Source organism: Pleurodeles waltl, chromosome 11 (genome assembly GCF_031143425.1).
Source record: "Pleurodeles waltl isolate 20211129_DDA chromosome 11, aPleWal1.hap1.20221129, whole genome shotgun sequence".
Lineage (NCBI taxonomy): Eukaryota > Metazoa > Chordata > Amphibia > Caudata > Salamandridae > Pleurodeles > Pleurodeles waltl.
Genome location: NC_090450.1, coordinates 233692111 through 233710471, shown reverse-complemented (window position 1 = coordinate 233710471; position 18361 = coordinate 233692111). Strand labels below are relative to the sequence as shown.

Sequence of the window (18361 nt, the reverse complement as noted above, 5' to 3'; positions counted from 1 at the left end):
AAACTGCCTTTGTCATTTATATATGAGACCGCCCTGTGTATGAGAGAACCGGTTGTGACCTGAGTGACCACGACTTCCCTGGGAAGTACTAAGATGTCATGCACTCGGCTGCCCAATTGTCTCTTCCCTTTGGGAGAGATGAGGCACTGCTAGTTAGCCGGAGCAAAAAACGGATTTAGGGCGACAAGGGTCCTTCACCGTGGGTTAGACTTAGACCCCCACACTGTGAACGATCTTGCCGTTCATAAGCCAGTAGTCTCATTAGGATAATGAGAGCCTATGCAACATGCTATTAGACCTGACATCCTCTGTGGTATTCCCCTAAACCTTTTGCCTTCACCCCTCCTGTTCTCTGCATTTGTTTTGCTGCCATTGGGACTGTGTGTACTTTACCACCCCAGCCAGTGCTAAAGTGCTTCAGCTCTTTCCTTTGAACATGATAAAACTGGCTTACATACAATTGGAACAATTAATTTACTTGTATGTCCCTAGCAGATGGTACTAGACCCACCCATTGTCTCAAAATTAAATGCTACTAGCTGGCCAGCAGGACTCCTTCTGCCACCCACCAAAGTAGCCATTTTAAAACATGTCAGAGACCTTCCACTGCAGCCATGAGTGCAGTTCTAAACTGCCATTTCAGCCTGGCAAAATAAACTCTTTGCCAGGCCTAAACCTTCCTTTTCAATGCAAAACAAGTCACCCCAAATGTAGGTTCTAGGGGCTCACATACCAGCGTGTATTGCATTTCAAAAAGTAGGACATGGAAGTTTTACACGTCTTGGTAGAGAAAAACTCCTCAACTTGCTATTCACTACTTGAAGGCCTATCTCTCACATTGGGTAACACTGGGTTAGAAAGAAAGTGTTAACTGTACAAGACCCATAAGATCAAAAAAGAAAATATTTACTAAAAACAAACCAAGAATTGACTATGCTCTAACACCCCCTACCCTCCCATCCCCACTTAGGACAAAGAAGGGCAGCAGCTCATCTAATATTTCATGGAAGACTGGAAAGAATGCTGTCAAGAAAAATGTATCAGATAAAAACAGCCTGTTTTTGCAAGTAACAGCACTTTACCAACGTCTAGAAACAGAAGTCCTAAAGCAAGTATGAATGTTGGCATAGTAATAAAGACCCATGTTTCTAAAACGGCCTCTATGCATAATCTTTAATGAGCATGGTCAAGGTTCCATGGTTTAGTGGTTACATTTAATTCCATCTACAGGGGAACTAAACATGGCTCCTATAAGCTTTTTTGTACAAGATCCCACATATGGCACTTTATGGGTCAGAAACACTGTTTGGAAAAATAGTGTTATTTTACATCATGTAGAAAATGTATGCTTACAAAAATCATTAAATCTCCCAAAAGAGACTAAGATACAAAAGTATCCAATGTGAATTTAACTTGAAGCCATGATCACACTTGGCTGGTGTACGTTTTTACATAAATGTTTATCAGATGATAGCCAATCAGAACTATCTTAAACCGGTTGATTTCAAGCACAATAAGGTGAATGCAGATGGGCTCAGGCCCTTGTGAGATACAGGATTACACTCAAACTGTCTCTAGGAGCAACTGCATGTTAGCCTCATTCTTCTTCATCAAAAAATTAGCATGTGATGGAGCATCAATTTTATCTTTCTGTGGTGATTTTTGTCTCACAAATGTTCCTATGGACTGATCTTGCAAACACTGGGTGACGGTGATACTTTACCATATCTTTATTATTTATCAAAACTTTCACTTTATCAAAAAGTTCTAAAAAATAAAGTTAGGCTGTAATCCAAAAATGGGGCTCCCTGGTTTATTCCAAAGAAAGAAGCTACAATCTTCTCCTACCTTTCAATGTGAAATGTATTACTGCTCATAGTTTTATTGATTGCCCATTGTTTTTTACATTTTCAATGTATTTGTTTTTAAAACACTTTTGTAAATATAGAGCGTTGCAAGATGTAATGCTGCTGAACATCTGACCAATATGCATATTTTTTTTTTGTTACTAATGGTTTTGGATTATTTTTAGGAGCTTTGAGGAATTTAAATCGTTATTAACATGAATGGAATTTGCTGTGTTAAAAATGAATTTTAATAATGTGTATTCATGGACAGTTGACTTAAGAAACATATTTATTATATTCTCAACAAGGGCTGTCAATACTGGCACATCTGTGACCCTTATTCATAACTATACTTGGTTGCGTGTGATACAGAAGAAAGATGTACTAATAGGAACCTATTCAAAATACTTTCCCCACAAGCCTGTTTCGTCAAATAAATGCCATTTCTACAACATGGAGTCCACGGTGATGACTGCCCAGAATGTTGAAAAAAGTATTTGCCAAAATGTCTACCGTTTCCTATAATGTGGGCTAGCTTCTGCTTGACTCATTTTTCTTCTTGTCTGTTCCCCTCTTTTACTTCCTGCATGGAAAGTAATAACTCTTCTCTTATCCCTCCACCTATCTACAACCTTCATTTATACCAAAGTTGATTATAACAAAATTGACTCATCTCCTACCTACCTAGTGATTTTTCACTAACAAGTCTTTCACTTGCCTGCATCCTATTCCTCTACCATAATGCCACTACCTGAACTCAAGTATCTCTTTCAATGCCAGTGGGTACAGACCTGAACGTATTCCCGTTCCCTACGTATTCCTGTTCCTATACCCAAAGTCCTCTGCTGCTTCAAATATACTAGTGCTCTACCCTTTAGCTCTATTCTAGGCTCTACCAAGACACTATCCAAGAAACCAAACATACAGACCTGCTCAATATGCTCATAGAGCTATAAAGTAACATTTAAATTCAAGGTTTATGGGTAATTATTTTCTGAACTTTCAGGTATGAGCAGAGTAGGTCAATTCTTCAGTATCAAACGTTGTTCCTTTTTTTCGTTTGCCTGCTAGAAAGCAGATGCGCTAGACAGCAAGACCTACGGTTGCCTTACCAGGGCTTGAAGTTCGCCCATTAGTTACTATTGATTGGCTTTTCAGTCACTGATTTGCATACTTCTTTTTCTCGTCCCAGCTTGAAATTTTTGTGTTTGTTCCTCCCATGGAGCACTGCCTCTTTACAATTTTGATTGGTTGGCTTCTATGCTTCAACTGCTTGCTTTTAAAGCACTACTTTTGCCTTGTTTTTTCCACTGTTACCCTCATGTACTTCTCTCCCCAGACTCCATGATGCTCTGTCATCCCTGTGCTTCTACATGCCCCCTATAAGTAGCGCTCTCCCTTGTGTACTTCTCTGTTGCTTTTTCACACATGTACTTACCTCCCACCTGCTCCACATTCTGGGAAGCTGGGTTTTTGTTGAAGTAGCCCCCCACTTTTTGGCTGGTATTTAATACAACTCTGACTGAAGTGCACTGGGTTCCTGCTAACCAGGTCCTCGGTGCCAGTGTTCCTTCCCCTAAACAAGACAACTGGTCACTTGATCGCCAAGTGACAAGGCCTTCAGTACCCGTGTTAGTCCCTAGTAAGTTTTACCTCTGTTAGGTAGGGTAAAGGTACTTAAGAAGTTCCCTAAGAGTTGCAGCATAGCTTGTGCCACTCTAAGGGATCTAGCACTAAACCTATACAGACTGCCACTGCAGGCTGCATAACAAGGTGATCTAAAAAGCAAAAGCACTACATGACACAAACACTTGTGTGCCATGTCCCTTAACACTGCATGAAATATTTATACATTACCCCTACAGCTGACCTTACAGCCCTAAGACAGGATGCATTATATTACATACGAGGACAAATCTGCATGAGCAGATATGCCCCTGTGCTAGCGAGTTCAGTTACTGACAGTACAAGTGAACTGGGAAGCTGTCTTAAGGTATGTACTTGGCACTGGTCAAAACAAGTTCCCCCAGCTACATAACGGCTTCACTGAAACCTATAATGTTTGGTATCAAACACCTCACACTAATAAATTCCAGTGATTCCACCTTAGAGGTGCCCCCTGAAAACCTACCCACTACTAGTATGCTGATTGACTGGTTCTAACCAGCCTGCCACCACAGACGAGTTTCTGACCCCAAGGTGTGAGAGCCTATGCTCTCAGGCAGTCAGGAACAAAGCCTACCACCTTTGGTATGCAAATCTGGCTTCCCTCAGAGGTGAGGGGATGTCCAACCCCTTGACAAGGGCCTATTTGGCGCCTGGACAGGTGAAAAAATTAGCCACGCAGGAGGCGTGTTGCACTTGCAGGCTGGACACACCTCTAAGGTGGCCAGGCTGAAAGTGAACACAGTTAGGAATTCCACCATCTTGTGTGTTGTGGAACTAGGAATTCTGGGACAGGGTGATGCCCACTCCCCAAAGAAAGCGTATCTACAGGGAGTAGTGACCGTAGTGGTAACTAGCCTATTGGCTACTACCCCTCACTCCCCTTAACGCCCCTAAATTGAGTATTTAGGGGACCCCTCTTATACCAGGACTTCAGATTTCGATGGACACAAAAGAAGGAATGGACAAAAAAGATTGCGGACCCGAGAACTGAGGAGCACAACTGCCTTGGTATCAACACTGCCAGCCAGCCTGCTGCACCTGACCCTTGTGGCGAAAGACTCATCTTCCCGCTGTGCAGACTCCAAGAAACCTGGAGAGCTGCCGGTGCTTCACCAATCACCAGTGAATCTCCCTTGGAGTAGCAGAGCTACTCCCCTGCATATGCAGGTACCGCCAGCAGCTGTCTGGTCCACTGCATTGATGACCATTGGGTCCACTGAGGGAACAAGCTACCAGGAAGAGGACATTGAGGCTCTAGCCCTGTCTCACCATAGAGTTTTGAGACACTGATCTATCGAGGAGCCCCACCATACCAATACCCTGGGTACTAGACCAGTTGCAGCAGTCAAAGCCTGTGATGTCCAGACCAAGCACCAATGCTGAGGAAAGACGACCTGCACGTCAAGGGACTTCAGGGACAGTCAGACCCCCGTAGTGAGTGGCCCAGCTGTCCAGTTTGCCCCTCGTCAGCAGAATCCAAGACAAAGAGACAGCCTTTGACCTCTGCCACCTGACTCCTCAAAGTGTTTCTGCACCCATGCCCCAAAGCCTGAATCCGAGAGAGGTGACGTCCCAAAGGGGTCCAGAGACCCTCTAAGGCTAAGCCCACCATTAGGACTGCCAAGACTGCACTTTCAGGTGCCGCTTGCAGCCTCTTTCTGAAAGCTCTTTCCAACTGCGGGTGACTCCAGCACCGGATCCGATGCCAAAAGAAACCACTGCACCCGAGCCCCACAGCCCAAGGAGAAGTGGACCAATGGTTTCTCTATGTGCCAGAGGATCTCAAGGGTCGAGCACCTCTGTGGATTCCCCCAGACAGGCCTCCCCAGTCCCAGTTTGCAGCCCCTTCCTGAACAGACCATTGAAGTGAATAGGACATCTGACCCAGTTACACACCTCTGCACCCGGACGCCCCAGAACCTCCAGAGGTGATCTGTTGGTGTGGCCTTGGACCTTTCCAATTCTCACCTTAAGTCCCAGAGAACAGACAGTAACTGTAAGTCGCTGTTAACGCCGGAATGCAGTACATGTTTTTCCCCATAGGATAATATTACCACACCCAAACATTGCAGTCGACTTTTAAAAACTGTAAAAATTAATAACTTGAAAAGTACTTTACTGATTGCAATTATCTAGGCATACAAATTCCTATAAACGTACATGTTATTTTTATAAATTATTGTCGAATTTCTTTACTGAGTGTGTGCCTCGCTGTGTGTGTGTGTGTGTGTGTGCGTGCAATACATGCTTAGCACTACCATATGATATGCCTAACTGCTCACCCACACTACCACAAAAGAGGGAATTGGTGCATCAATTGTGCCTTCCTCATTCCTTTGGGGTTTGCATGGAGTCTTTACACAGTGTGCCTCTTTTTGGCCCACTATATAAAGAGCCAGCTTCCTACACGCATTAGCCTGTTTTCCTGTTCCAATGGTTTGGGCACTAAACATGTTAACTGTGTACTTTTTATCCATGCCAATGTCCTAAGCAAGAAATAAAGAAAGAACATTTTGAATACTTCTTCTGCAAGACTTCCTTTTGTATACATATTGTGAAGTTGTGTAACTCTGATTTTTTTGGACTTCCATTGGGATGTTGTGTGCTCCTTTCCTCTTATAACAAATCTTCCTAAGGACATGATTTGAGTGCTCCTCACCTTTATGGAATATTGAGGCTGTGCACTCTGACTGAGACATACTGGTGTTACCAATGAACTTTAAAGGCCCAGCCTATTGTCTTTACCAATGCTTGTTTTGTGTTTTCTTCTATCCACCCATTGCTATCACTTGAGATTTAGCACTGCATTTTCTAATAGGGACGATGCAGCACCTGCCAATGATATCGTTTTAATCTGGTACTACTAGTGAGGATCCAGTGAGTGAAAATAAATGTGAACTGGTCTCTTAAATCTTTTCTGGACAATAATACAATAGCCAAATATTTCAGTGGCCTATCTAGTACATATGGTATATTGATTAGTAGTGTGAGTGAGAGCAAATACAGAGAAGAACGTGAAATGTCCATACACAGCAACATCTATCAAAATGGTGTCAACCTGCCAAACACTAATTTCACTGAGACACTAGCCCCCTCTCAGCCACTACCAAATGTGAAGGTGCCCGGTCAGCTCTTACCAACTGTGTTGATAGGCTTCCTGTATGGCATTAGGCCAAAACTGTACTGAAATATTCCTCTAGCATGAAACAACGGCATTGAAAATCCCATTATCTTCTGTAGCTTCTCCTGAACAGTCCGGAGTAAAGATCCTTTCGGATTTGGAACTTGCTGAAAGAGTTCATTTTCTCCAAAAGAAAACACTGGTACAAGGTGAGCCCTGTAAATCAAAAGTACATGTAATCAGGTAACAAACATAATAACAAAGAATGTAAAAAACACAGAATAATTAGCAAAGGCAAAACGACATGTGCTTGAAATGTGAGTGCCTCTACATTGACTTTTTATGATGCATGTGTGCGGTGCTGCAGGAGATCCCTTTCCCAGCCCTTTTACACTCTTTATGACAATCTAATGAGGCTTAGATTATGGTTTTAGATTTGGAGGGGCTAAAGAGGAAGACATGAGGACCACTGAAAGGGCCACGCTGAGCTACTTGAATCTAATTGCAAATGTTATGCTGTAACTGAACAGAATTTAAATTAGTTACAATGAACAGAGTATAATATAAATGCAGCATAATGTACTAAGTAGCATACTATAACCTTGGCAGTGGTGTGCAAATGAGTACAAAGAAAGCCTGGCAATGATATGGTACGTGAGCATTAAATACATTTTACAGCCTTTTAGCTAGGAATAAGGATATCAGGAGCCCTGTTGCGTATAGGGCGCACTATCAGTGTTTGCGCCACGGCGCCCCTTAAAACAGATGCACCGTGTACAAAAACAGAGAAAGGGCAGCCTATTGGGTTGAATGAGCTGCCATCAGGGCAGCCTCAGACTCATGCTCTCCTGGGGGCAGCGCATTGAAATTTAATACTGAGTGACTTCTTCAAAACCGCTCTGTGTTTCACTGTGCAGGGAGCACCCCCCCCTGCACTTTAAAAAGGGGGGAGAGATCCCCTTACAGGCGGGTGCAGTAAGTTACTGTACCCGCCGACAAGGAAATGTAGGTGGGGGTCCATGGGACCCCCTTTCTCCCCTACAGAGAGCTGCTATCAGGGGCACACTGATTGTGCACCATATTTTTGTGGCACACTGTCTGTGCCCCCCGGAAAGCTTCTTTACCTCTGTGCCCATGTCCATAATATGACGCAGGTGCATAGGCAAAGGGATTCCCTCATTTGCATGGGGCAAAGCCCTCTTCAAATAGCGCTGGTGCAACATGTGCACCAGCGCTATTTCCATTACAGAAGGGGCTGCACAAGCATGTGCAGCCCCTTCTGTAATACCAAAATGCCCTTGGTGCTGTCCTGGTGGGCGTAGACACCCGTTGTGCCCCCGGGGCACTTTTTGTAATACAGCCCCTGGTCTTCTGAATAATGAAAATAGGTTGTGATTTGCTAGCTGGGAGTAATGGATACTGATCATGATGAAAAAATCATCAATTCAGTGCCACCTTCTAGGATAACTGAGCAGACTCAAAGTTACATATTGTGCTAGCCGAGCGAGATTTACTGCACACTGCTCATCACAAGCTGGGCAGCATAAAGGAAACTGGCAGTGACATTTTACTTGGCATGAGCAGCACTGGCAGTGTGTTTAAAGGACATATTCCCATCTGGTTGAATAATATGATAGTAGGGTCAATTTATAAATGGCCCTTAGTATTTGGAAAACGATGTAAAATTGACATTGTTAGGAAACCAACATTTCAAAACAAATGATCTATGAAAAAACCCATTAGATTTACAACAGTAATATTTGCTCCGAGAAATATTCACCAACTTTTAGCGGCATTGCCACTTGATTATCAGAATAATGTAATACTGATCAATGTAGAAATGGCCGTTAAAATAATCAGGCGCAATGCCAGGAGACTTGGGCTAATTTGGATGTGTTTTTGTTGTAAAGGCTATAGTGTTGTGTTTTCGTGCATTTTTTTGTATTTTTATGCAATATAAGCAAAGTACAAAATGTGGATTCACTCTCGATCAGAGGGACATACTGATATAGTATTATTACATTTGAAACTAAATTCCAATGACAGGTAGAAATAAGGGTGTATTCTTAGCTCTTGTTAACTAGGTCTCAATTTATGCCAAGTCACGATCTTTTGCAAAACGGATGCCATCCTCCCAAACATTTCACTGTTCATTATTTCTTCATTCAAGCAGTCTAATGTTTATTTCCAATGGCACTGTTCTTGCTGAAAAAAGTTCCAGCATGATCACAATACTGAACCTTTTTCAAGGATCTTCCGCTAGCTCACTGAGTCCTATTTATTCATAATAGTTTGCAGTTCTTCATGTAACTAGTTTGTACTGCCATCGCCGGATGATATTAGCAAAGAATGGCTAGACCCACTATTCATGTAGTGGGTAGTGCTTATGTGCAAAGGCATTATGATGATTAATAAAACTATGTCTTGATTTGCTAATAATGAGATATGTCTGCTCACACCACAATGAATCTGCGCTTTCTATTTTGTTTTATGAGAAGATTTTCTCTATTAACCCCCGATTTTCTGGGTGGGCCACAAGACTTTCCAATGCTTCTGGGGATGCTGTCCATTTATCATTTGATTCTCCTGTTCACCAAGGACTTTTGATTTTGCAGTACTGTGTCATGTTTTATTTGCCGAGAGCCTTCATGACAAAGACTTTATGCTTACTCAGTACCATACCTATTTACATTTTTGTAATAAATCCTGTAAATGTATTCTGCTGCCTTAGAACTCAATTACTGAGTGGGCTCTTACTTGATTTACTGTATTTTTGATTAGTTTGGAGGTGCCTTACATTGGGGACACATTGCCTCATAAAACTGAGGTTTTACACCATCACAAATTCATCAATCCATACGTGAATTGAGGCAAATATTGGATTGTTCTAATTTAGGGGTTTGACTGTGTTCACAAATTTCTGGTAGCAGAGAATGGCTGTGAGTTAAAAGAACCTCCCTTTGACCTGGACTTAGTATTTAGTGTTTTTTCCAGTGTGAATTATCCTTGTGGATTTTGCTGTGTTCCTGACCTGCTGAGCTCTCAACAGCACTGTTCTTGTTCCTGTGCAAAGAGGAGTCTATGTCAGGACCGGAGGTGAGGACTCAACTTTCATTCATTTAATACTTCCAGCAGTCTTCAACAAAAAACAAAAATACCTTTCCCAAGATGCTATAAGAAAGGACTACACAAGAACATTGAACCAATCAAATATCAGCACTGCAAGTCCATATAAGTAAACAGCTCCCGAGAGACTTCCTCTTTCTTTCCTGCTTCCACTAGTGCAATAAGTGCCTTTGTTGGCTGTACTTATTCCTATACGTGGAGTGGTTGCTTCCCCATTAGAGCTTTCTTGTGCCAGCCTCCCCTGAGCCCCTAGGAAGCCTCAGGCCCTGTGAGTGCAGGGCTGGTATTCTTTCTACGAAGCAGCAATGCCTTGAATGGTCCTTATTCAATAAGTAACCAGTTTTTTTTTATTTTATTTTTTTGCAACAGTGCGCACATTTCCAAAACACTAGTCGGGCTAGGCTGCTTCAGGGGCTGGGCCCAGGCTTTATTAACCCTGCTGAAATTAAACGGTGCACAGCCCGTTTCTTGACCCTCAATATTTAAATTCATGCTTTGCACACTACACTGCTTTCCTGGTTCTACCTGGAGCATTAAATACTTGACCTACGGGCCTAAAGGGTTTAAGGGGCCTTCCTTAATCAACGGGTCAGTCCAGTGTATTGAACACCCTCTAGGTGACATAGTGGACGGTGTGTATTTTGCCTCTTATACATGGCCATGCAGACCAATGAGGATAGAGAATATTGCGATGAGGAAACCATCTCGGTCCTCCCAATTAATAGTGAATTTTGTCAGGCAATGGATGCCTCCATTCACCAAGTGGTGGCCTCGGCCATAGAACGGCTGGAGTGCCATCTGCTACAACTGGCTTATTCATGCCCTGCTCCCCTTAATGTTTTAGTGGACCCCTTTGCTAAAGGTTCAATGCTGGGACTCGAGCAACACGTGCAGCGTCCACTCAAGTGACAGCTACAGATGGCGGCGGACCTTACAGCTTTTGACAGGCTTAAAAAGGTGTTCCTCAAAGGCCCCATCTCCCTCAAGTTTGGAAGTCTCAGCAGAGCCCTAAGCCATACCCCTCCCCCATTTCCCATCGACAGATTGGATGACAATGATTCTGAAGGAGACTTTGCAAATGAGGCAGGCTCCTCCAGGCCTTGGCGTCTTTGGTGGTGGATAAGCCATGAGCGAGCCTAATCCTCGCCTCAGGTCTTGACAAATAATGTAAAGTTTCCTGACTTTAGTAACAGAAGGTTTCAAATCTATTAAGAAGACAGAGGCAAGGATTATTACTTACCATCTGGTTATCCCTTTCCCCACACGAGATACCTTTATGGACTATGTTCTTTGATTTGCTTTGTTATGTGCGAGTAGTTTTTTTTCAATGATGAGTCAAGGAAATGCGTTACTGAGTTGCTTCATGATGGTAATGCAATGTTGTTATTCCACTGTTTTCTTTATTACAGTTTTGTTTTCAATGTATTTGCTCTAGGTTCTACAAGAAATGTAATGGCTATTGATGTCTAGATCATGCCACTCATTTTATCTATATGGTTTTTCTTCTTTGTTGTGGAATCCAATAAAGGTGAAAAATGCAGAATGATTCATCCAGTCGCACTCAAGGAAGAAGAAGCGTCTCAGGAGCGGTTTACTTATATGAACTTACAGTGCTGATATTTGATTGGTTCAATGTTCTTGTGTATTCCTTTCCTATAGCATCTTAGGAAAGGTAGTTTTCTTTGTTGTGAGCATAGTCATCTCCTCTATGTCCTTAACAGAATTGAAACTTTCCATTACTAAAGCTAGGACATTTTACATTTTAAGTGTGAATAGGGAGAAATTATTCTGGTGATAGTGTGTGTTCTCATGTGTTACTGAAGTGTTGTGTAGTCTGTATTGCATGACATATTGTTATGCTGCATGTGAGGTTTTTGGTTATGCGATTTTGAATGGGGTTCAGTTGGTGGTTTGATCACAGTGATTTCAATATATTTTTCTTACTTAGTATTTTCGTTGAAGTAGTCTTGGTTTTGTCATTGGTTGGTTTGGTAATTTGAGTTGTCGAAATCCTAGATCTGGAGATATTGCTATTGAAATTGTGTGCATTAAAGGTTGCATGTTTTGCGAGGCGCTGCATACACACTAATAAGGATTTTGGATGTCTAATTAGGTGGTTGTAATTTGCTCTTTGGTATAAAAGATAAATTCATTAGCAAGAGGTGGATTCTTACTGGACAGGAACCAGCTTTAGTATGGATTGTTTAAGAAGTGCTGCGGCTATGCTAGTGTTGTTTCTCATTTGTCATTCATTTTATTCTAATTTGCCGATTTTCTCCTTTTTGGGATAAGGAGACAATATTCATTGAGGTTTAATAGTGTACATCCATTGAGAAAGGCTATACAATTGTTATCCCATTCATGAAAAAGGTGTGCTGCAATTTTGTTATTCAGTCTAGGAATAGTGCTAGTATGGGTGAGACATCACCAGAAAGTTATGCTGTCATTGGTTGGTTACCGTCAAAGCTGCACTGTGATTGGTGGATCTTTGGCATAGCCGCACTGCGACTGGATTTTATGTGCAAGCTTGTTTTGTGTGGTTTTTGGATTATTCTGAGTGAGAATAATGGGTGATGTATTGAAAAAGCTTAAAGCCGATAGTGGACCAGCTATGAAGGGACAGAAAATACCTACAGAGAGGTCTCCTGCATACAAGATGTAAATGAATGTTGGGCTCTATACGTGTACCTAGATTATCGACTGGCATGAACACTTCTGGTGACAGGGGCTTGAAATTTCCTTTGGAGGCTATTGGTAATATTGCAAAGCTAGATTTCTTGAGACAAACCATGAAGAAGCTTACATCTAGACCTACACAGCTAGAGACACTGAATAAATAGAAACAAACATCTACAGAGAAGATGTTAAAGAAAAAGAAGTAGGTGAAGGCTTAATTTACACAATGGTTACAGGGCAAGTCGGATCATGAGGAGAGATGTTAAAGGAGACTATGGTAGAATGAATAAGATTTTTCTACAGTAGTCAAGGAAACAACAGACAAAAAGAAAGACACTGAGCGAGAGAGAGAGAAGCAGAGTCAAGAACAGGATGAGAATGATAACTTAAATAATCTGTTAAATTCCAGACCTCCTCCATACACTGACATGATGCAGTGACGGGTGCAGGTTTCTACGGTACCCGACATGGGTATAGTGGGAGATGGGACAAGTGTACAGGTACATGTATTGACTGACCTTGCAGTTACAGGTACATCATTGAGTAACCCACCTGATAATAAATTATAAACTTTGCCAAGTACCAGCAGTGATAATACTGTTGTCTGCCCAGTTCTGACAGTTTCTGCTCAGTCTCCTAGATAAAGATATTAATAAAGAGCTTTTAAAGATTGCATTTGGAGAAATGTTACAGGGGAGCAACAGATAAAGACAGGTGTCTTAATATGGATGAACAGAGATATTTAATTAGAGCAGCAGCAAGGTGTGCAAATGAGGCACATAAGTATACATAACTAGCTGATGAATGGAAGTTTGACATCAGTAAGGACTGTACATAGAAATTATAAAAGGGATTGGTCCAACAAGGAAATATAAGAAATAGGGTTTGGTGACTTTAGGAGCTCACATTAAGGACCTTGTTTAAAGAATAAAGCACTGGAGGGATTTTAAGAACTATAGAGGAAGGTGGAAGAAGAAGGTTACTATTAAAAAGAAAGCTTCTGAGGCGGGGAAGAAAACAAAGGAGTCTGTTAGCGATTTTGACGTAGAGACAGTTGCAGAATTTCCTTTGAGAGAAGTACATGAAGGGAATTATGTGCATGTGCCTTGGAAGAAAGGTGATCTTTATGACTTATAACAAATTATCCAAAATTGCGTGGTAAACTTCAGAAATGGTAAAGTGCACTGATTGACGAAAAATGTGAAAATGCTATGGACTGGTTTGGATGCAATATATGAGCTAGTTATTCCAGACTATTTATGAACTGAATGTAAGGTTGCTATTGCTTGGCCGACTGAAGAACCAGCGAGAGTTGCGACTAATAATGCTTCATCTGAGACAGTTGCTGACAAGTACAGATTTTTAAGGAACAGAGTTCAGAAAGAAGGTATGAGCGGTTTAATACTTGCTTTTGTTTTGTGTTTGCGTCCTGAGCTGAGTTTGGATATTTAGCAGAGTGTAATGTGTTGGCAGAATAAGAGTATCATTGGGATCCTGAAGTATGCCAAATACAGTATGATTGGTCTGATGCTAAGCAGACAAGGGTTAAGGAGAAGTTATTCTGCTCAAACGAAGCAGTTTTAAAGACGTAGCAAGATTCAAATAATAAGTCATTATTTTAGGTCTTGTGTAACTCGACAATTCTGGATGAATGAAGCTCATTCGATGCAAAGTGTGAGAACAGGAAATTATTCAATACAGATGCAGTTGTGTGAATATTCCAGAATGAAAGCAATTATTGATACACTGAAACAGAGCACTGCTTGTCCATCCTGCTGTAAAAACAAGCACTGGAATCACAAGGGCATACAGAATCCAGAATAATTTTGTTGCTCAGATGCAACAAAATGTGAACCAAATGCAGACAGTTAACCACAGCCCAACCAGTTTCAGTGCAGCATGTGCAAAATCAAGGGCAATTCTGTATAAATATGTCTATAGCTCCAGTGATACAGCAGATCATGAGAAACAAAATTACTTTTAGTCCAGGGTATCAGCAGAATCCATTGGTGCTTAATAATAATTTTCCTCACTTTTCTCCAGAAATTAATTCCCAATGATGGTGACTGAGGGGGGAGAAGGATTACTTACTTGGTGCAGTCCTGGAGGTAGACTAAAGTGGCCCTTATGGAGCCAGTGAGGTGAATGGTAACCCCGTGTCATTTTAGACAGACGCAAGAGCAATCCACTTTACAGTTTTTTCTATGGAGGTTTCAAACCTATCCCTTTCGAGAAGAGAAATCTAAGTTTTCGGCATTAGCAGTAATCACAATGTTAACTAGGTTACTGCAGATGACCCTGTAGGATCAATGTAGAATAATCAGCAATTCATATTATATGATTCAAATCCTATTAATCTTTTGAGCAGGGACTTGTTTTGCAAGATGAACTGTTTTATTTATTGGACACTGTATTATGTTGCAATTGAAACTCAAAATGAAGTCTCATTGTTTAAAATTAAATTGCAAGATTGAAGAGTTCAGTTGTTCCCAGTACTAACAAAAGGCACTGGCTACTGTTGTCAGTCGATTCCAAACTGCTCCTTGATTGTGAAGCCCTTAATAAGGCTAACCCACAGCTACATGAGAGATCCGGTGCCATCTGATGACAAATGCTTAGAGGCCTTTTGGGATTGAGGGAGAAATTATGCAATGCACCTGGCCCTTGGAATGCCTGATTACAATACAACGGTCTATACATTTTGTTATGAAAGGCTGTGTGACTTGGTAATTCTGACTCCAAAACATGAGGGAATCATGAGGCCAATAGCTTCTTAGTCAGCTGTGTTCGATCCAGTAGCGGTAGCTCTTCCTAGCTGTCTGAAAATCTGTCATGGCCTTTAGCATTCAAACTGAACAAAGTGAAGGAACCGTGATGGGACATACACTAATTGTGTTTGTTCCACATTCACTTGTGGTTTTTCTGACCTCTACCCGGACTAGGCATATGATATAAGTCATATTAGATATGAACAAGTGAGGTTGGTGGCTGAGAACATCTCTATCAAAAGATGTAATTTTCTTAATCCTACAGCTCTGCTTCCTGTTCAAGATAGGACTAAAGATAAAGGGTGGAGTTATGATTAACCTAAGCATGACTGTGTGAACGTCACACGGTTATGTACCAAATCACAACAAGACATCAAAAGATTCTTCTCAAAATGGCTGATCTGATTTTGTTTGTAGATGTTTTTTGTTTGAGAGACCATTGGGGAGCCTGAAGGTGGTCTATGGAGTATGTTCTATTTTTGAAATTCACCCATCATTGTTGTGTAGCCATTTTAGTTATAGCTCCATGCACATTATTTTAACACACTAGGCCTGCTGCTGTGCACTTTAATCTACATATATTTTATTCGGCTTCGTTTTATTATTGTTACAGTAACCACTTTTACGGTCTTGTTTTATTTCTTCTATCTAACTTTTTTTGCCTAGGCCAGCACTCTGTTCTCAAACAAGACATTTTTGCTCACTCTGTGCTTCTTCCAAGGCTGCAGTACGATAGGTTGCTGGTGAACGTGGTATAATGTTTTGTCTCTGACATTCACAGAAAACACACATCCTTACTTAGGGAACATCAGCTGTATTATTATAAAAACACTTTGCTGTCCCTTACACGTTAGAGGGAGATTCCAGCCAGAGAACCAGGACTGTATGCTGATTGCCGAATGCTTCGCTACAGCTGCTTATGCAGACTTCAGGCCTTTGCTCAGTCATGTGGCATGATGTCTTCCCAGGGGAACCTGAAGGGCAGAATTGGGGCTTAACACGCTGTGCTCTATTATAGCCTAGGTAGGATTTAGTCTATTGACTCTAGTGACAACATGGTAGCTTTATTTCTATGCTTTACTCTTCTTGTCACAATTTTAATCTTGTCATGCTGTATCGTCCTGGTTATTGCAGCCCATGCTTTGCTATCTAAGATGCAGTCGCTTCATTAAAACATTATAGAAACATATACTGCCTCTGATTGTCATTGTGTATGTGATACTAATGTAACTGAGAGAAACAGATGAGACCTGAGTGACAACGGTTTCCCTGAGAAATCAATTATGTCATGCGCTTGGCTGACAATCATTCCGCCCTTGGCTGGAGATGAGGCACTGCTAGTTAGCCGGAGCAAAACTCAGATTGGGGCGACAGGTGTCACCTGTAGTGGGTCAGACTCAGTCTCCCACACCACAGGCAATTCTGCCGCTCAAAATCCAGCAGTCTCATTAGAATAAGGAGAGCCTACCCAACATCATCATACCTGCCTAATGTACCTTCAGCATAAGTGGCAGAGTTAATTACACAGACAACAACTTGTTGCCTTGCAGAAGATCTGAATGTGAATCTATATGGACAGTCAGCATGGAGTAGTTTGACTTTGGCCAGTTGAGGTCCCAAAGGGGATTTATGATATACTGTGGAACTCCCATCAGCAATGGTTCTCAATATCCTTGGATTGTTCCAAGCAATCTAACTTCCAAAAGAAATTGTAGTGGTCAAGTTTACTGTTTGTAAGGCTGGAAAAGATATGGTCATGCTTAGAAATAAATATGCAGACCAATTCATGGGATACTGTGCTTTTGAGACTGAAACTATGAGATCAAATAAGCAAAGTACAAGTCTGGACAAATCAATCAAATGAGAGTTCTGTTGAACATTCAAGGAAATGTCAAATGTTTCTTGTTAAATCAAATACAGACTTCCCTGAGCAAACTGACGGATCTTCACGAGGAAGTGCCAGGGGATGAGAAACGAAGGTGGGAAATGTTAGGTTTAAAACAGAATTACCAAAGATGTGTGGATCACTCTTGAGTATAAATACGTTTATCATACCAGACTCAATGTTGTATTGTGTGGCCAGATACTTGCATGGACAGTCACATGTGGGTTCGGATGCCACGCCCAGAACTTTAAGTGAGCATTGGTCCAATTTCAGAAAGGTCACAGAAGATATGTCAGAGAAATAATCAGGGAAATAAGACTATTTCTGATGAACCACAATGGCAAATCAGAGGGTCCATTTACAAAACGTCAGGTAGACTTCATGATGATGCCAGTTTGAAACGACTTTAAGTATATTTTTTTGTGATTTTCTGCTTAATCTCTAAATGGGTCAAGACCTATCCCTCCAGAAGATCAGACAGCAAGACAGTTGCCAGCTTTGGTTAAGGGAATAGATACCTCATTTTGGCATACCGAGCTCTATTAGGATGGACCGTGATTCTCATCTTAAAAATGAAATTTTGACTTTGATTTACACAGTTCTCCAGATTGACCAAGGGTTCCATTGTAGTCATCATCATCAATAATCTGGTATTGTGGCGAGGATGTATGGGACCATCAAAAACAAGTTGACTAAAGTGTATCCATTAGTGTGAAGTGGGCAGATGTTCTACCTCTTGTCCTGATGTGTATCAGAAGTACAGCAGACAACAAAAGACAGGTCTTTTGCCTTATGAATCTTTAATGGGCAGATATATGAGATTTGGCCTACACTTCATCAGCTACACTTGTTTCAATAACTGATGACATTGTACTAGATTGCTGCAAAGGTCTGGCTGATATGGTGAAATCTGTTCCACATAGGATGAAGTTGGCAACAGCATTTTCAAACAAAACTCCATAACATCCCCTAAATCCAGGTGTTTGGATTCTCTTGAAAACATGTCTGCAAGAGATTTCTCCAAGAACACTAAAAAGACCTTTTCCATGTTGGGTTTGTGAGTAACCCTACTGTGAATTGTGCTGGATTCCCAAAAAGGATCTACACCACCCACACGAGATGAGGGAAGGCATGGATGAAGATGACAACAGCCATAGATTAACAGCGTCAAGATCAAATTGCTCTGTGGATCTGGGAAATCTGGGGGGTTGGGGGGGGGGGGGGGGAGTTGTGTGTGAAAATTTATAAACTGGTGAAGTTCCCGATGAAA

General features: G+C 41.5%; 1 protein-coding gene across 1 annotated transcript in view; it reads right to left on the bottom strand.

Annotated features, from left to right (window-relative positions):
- Positions 1 to 18361, bottom strand: part of LOC138265608 (2-acylglycerol O-acyltransferase 1-like) — a 170268-nt gene that overhangs the window by 22291 nt on the left and 129616 nt on the right. Inside the window, exon 5 of the mRNA XM_069213471.1 lies at positions 6653 to 6852. Coding sequence (XP_069069572.1) covers positions 6653 to 6852 — 200 coding nt within the window. The remainder of the gene's footprint in view (positions 1 to 6652; positions 6853 to 18361) is intronic.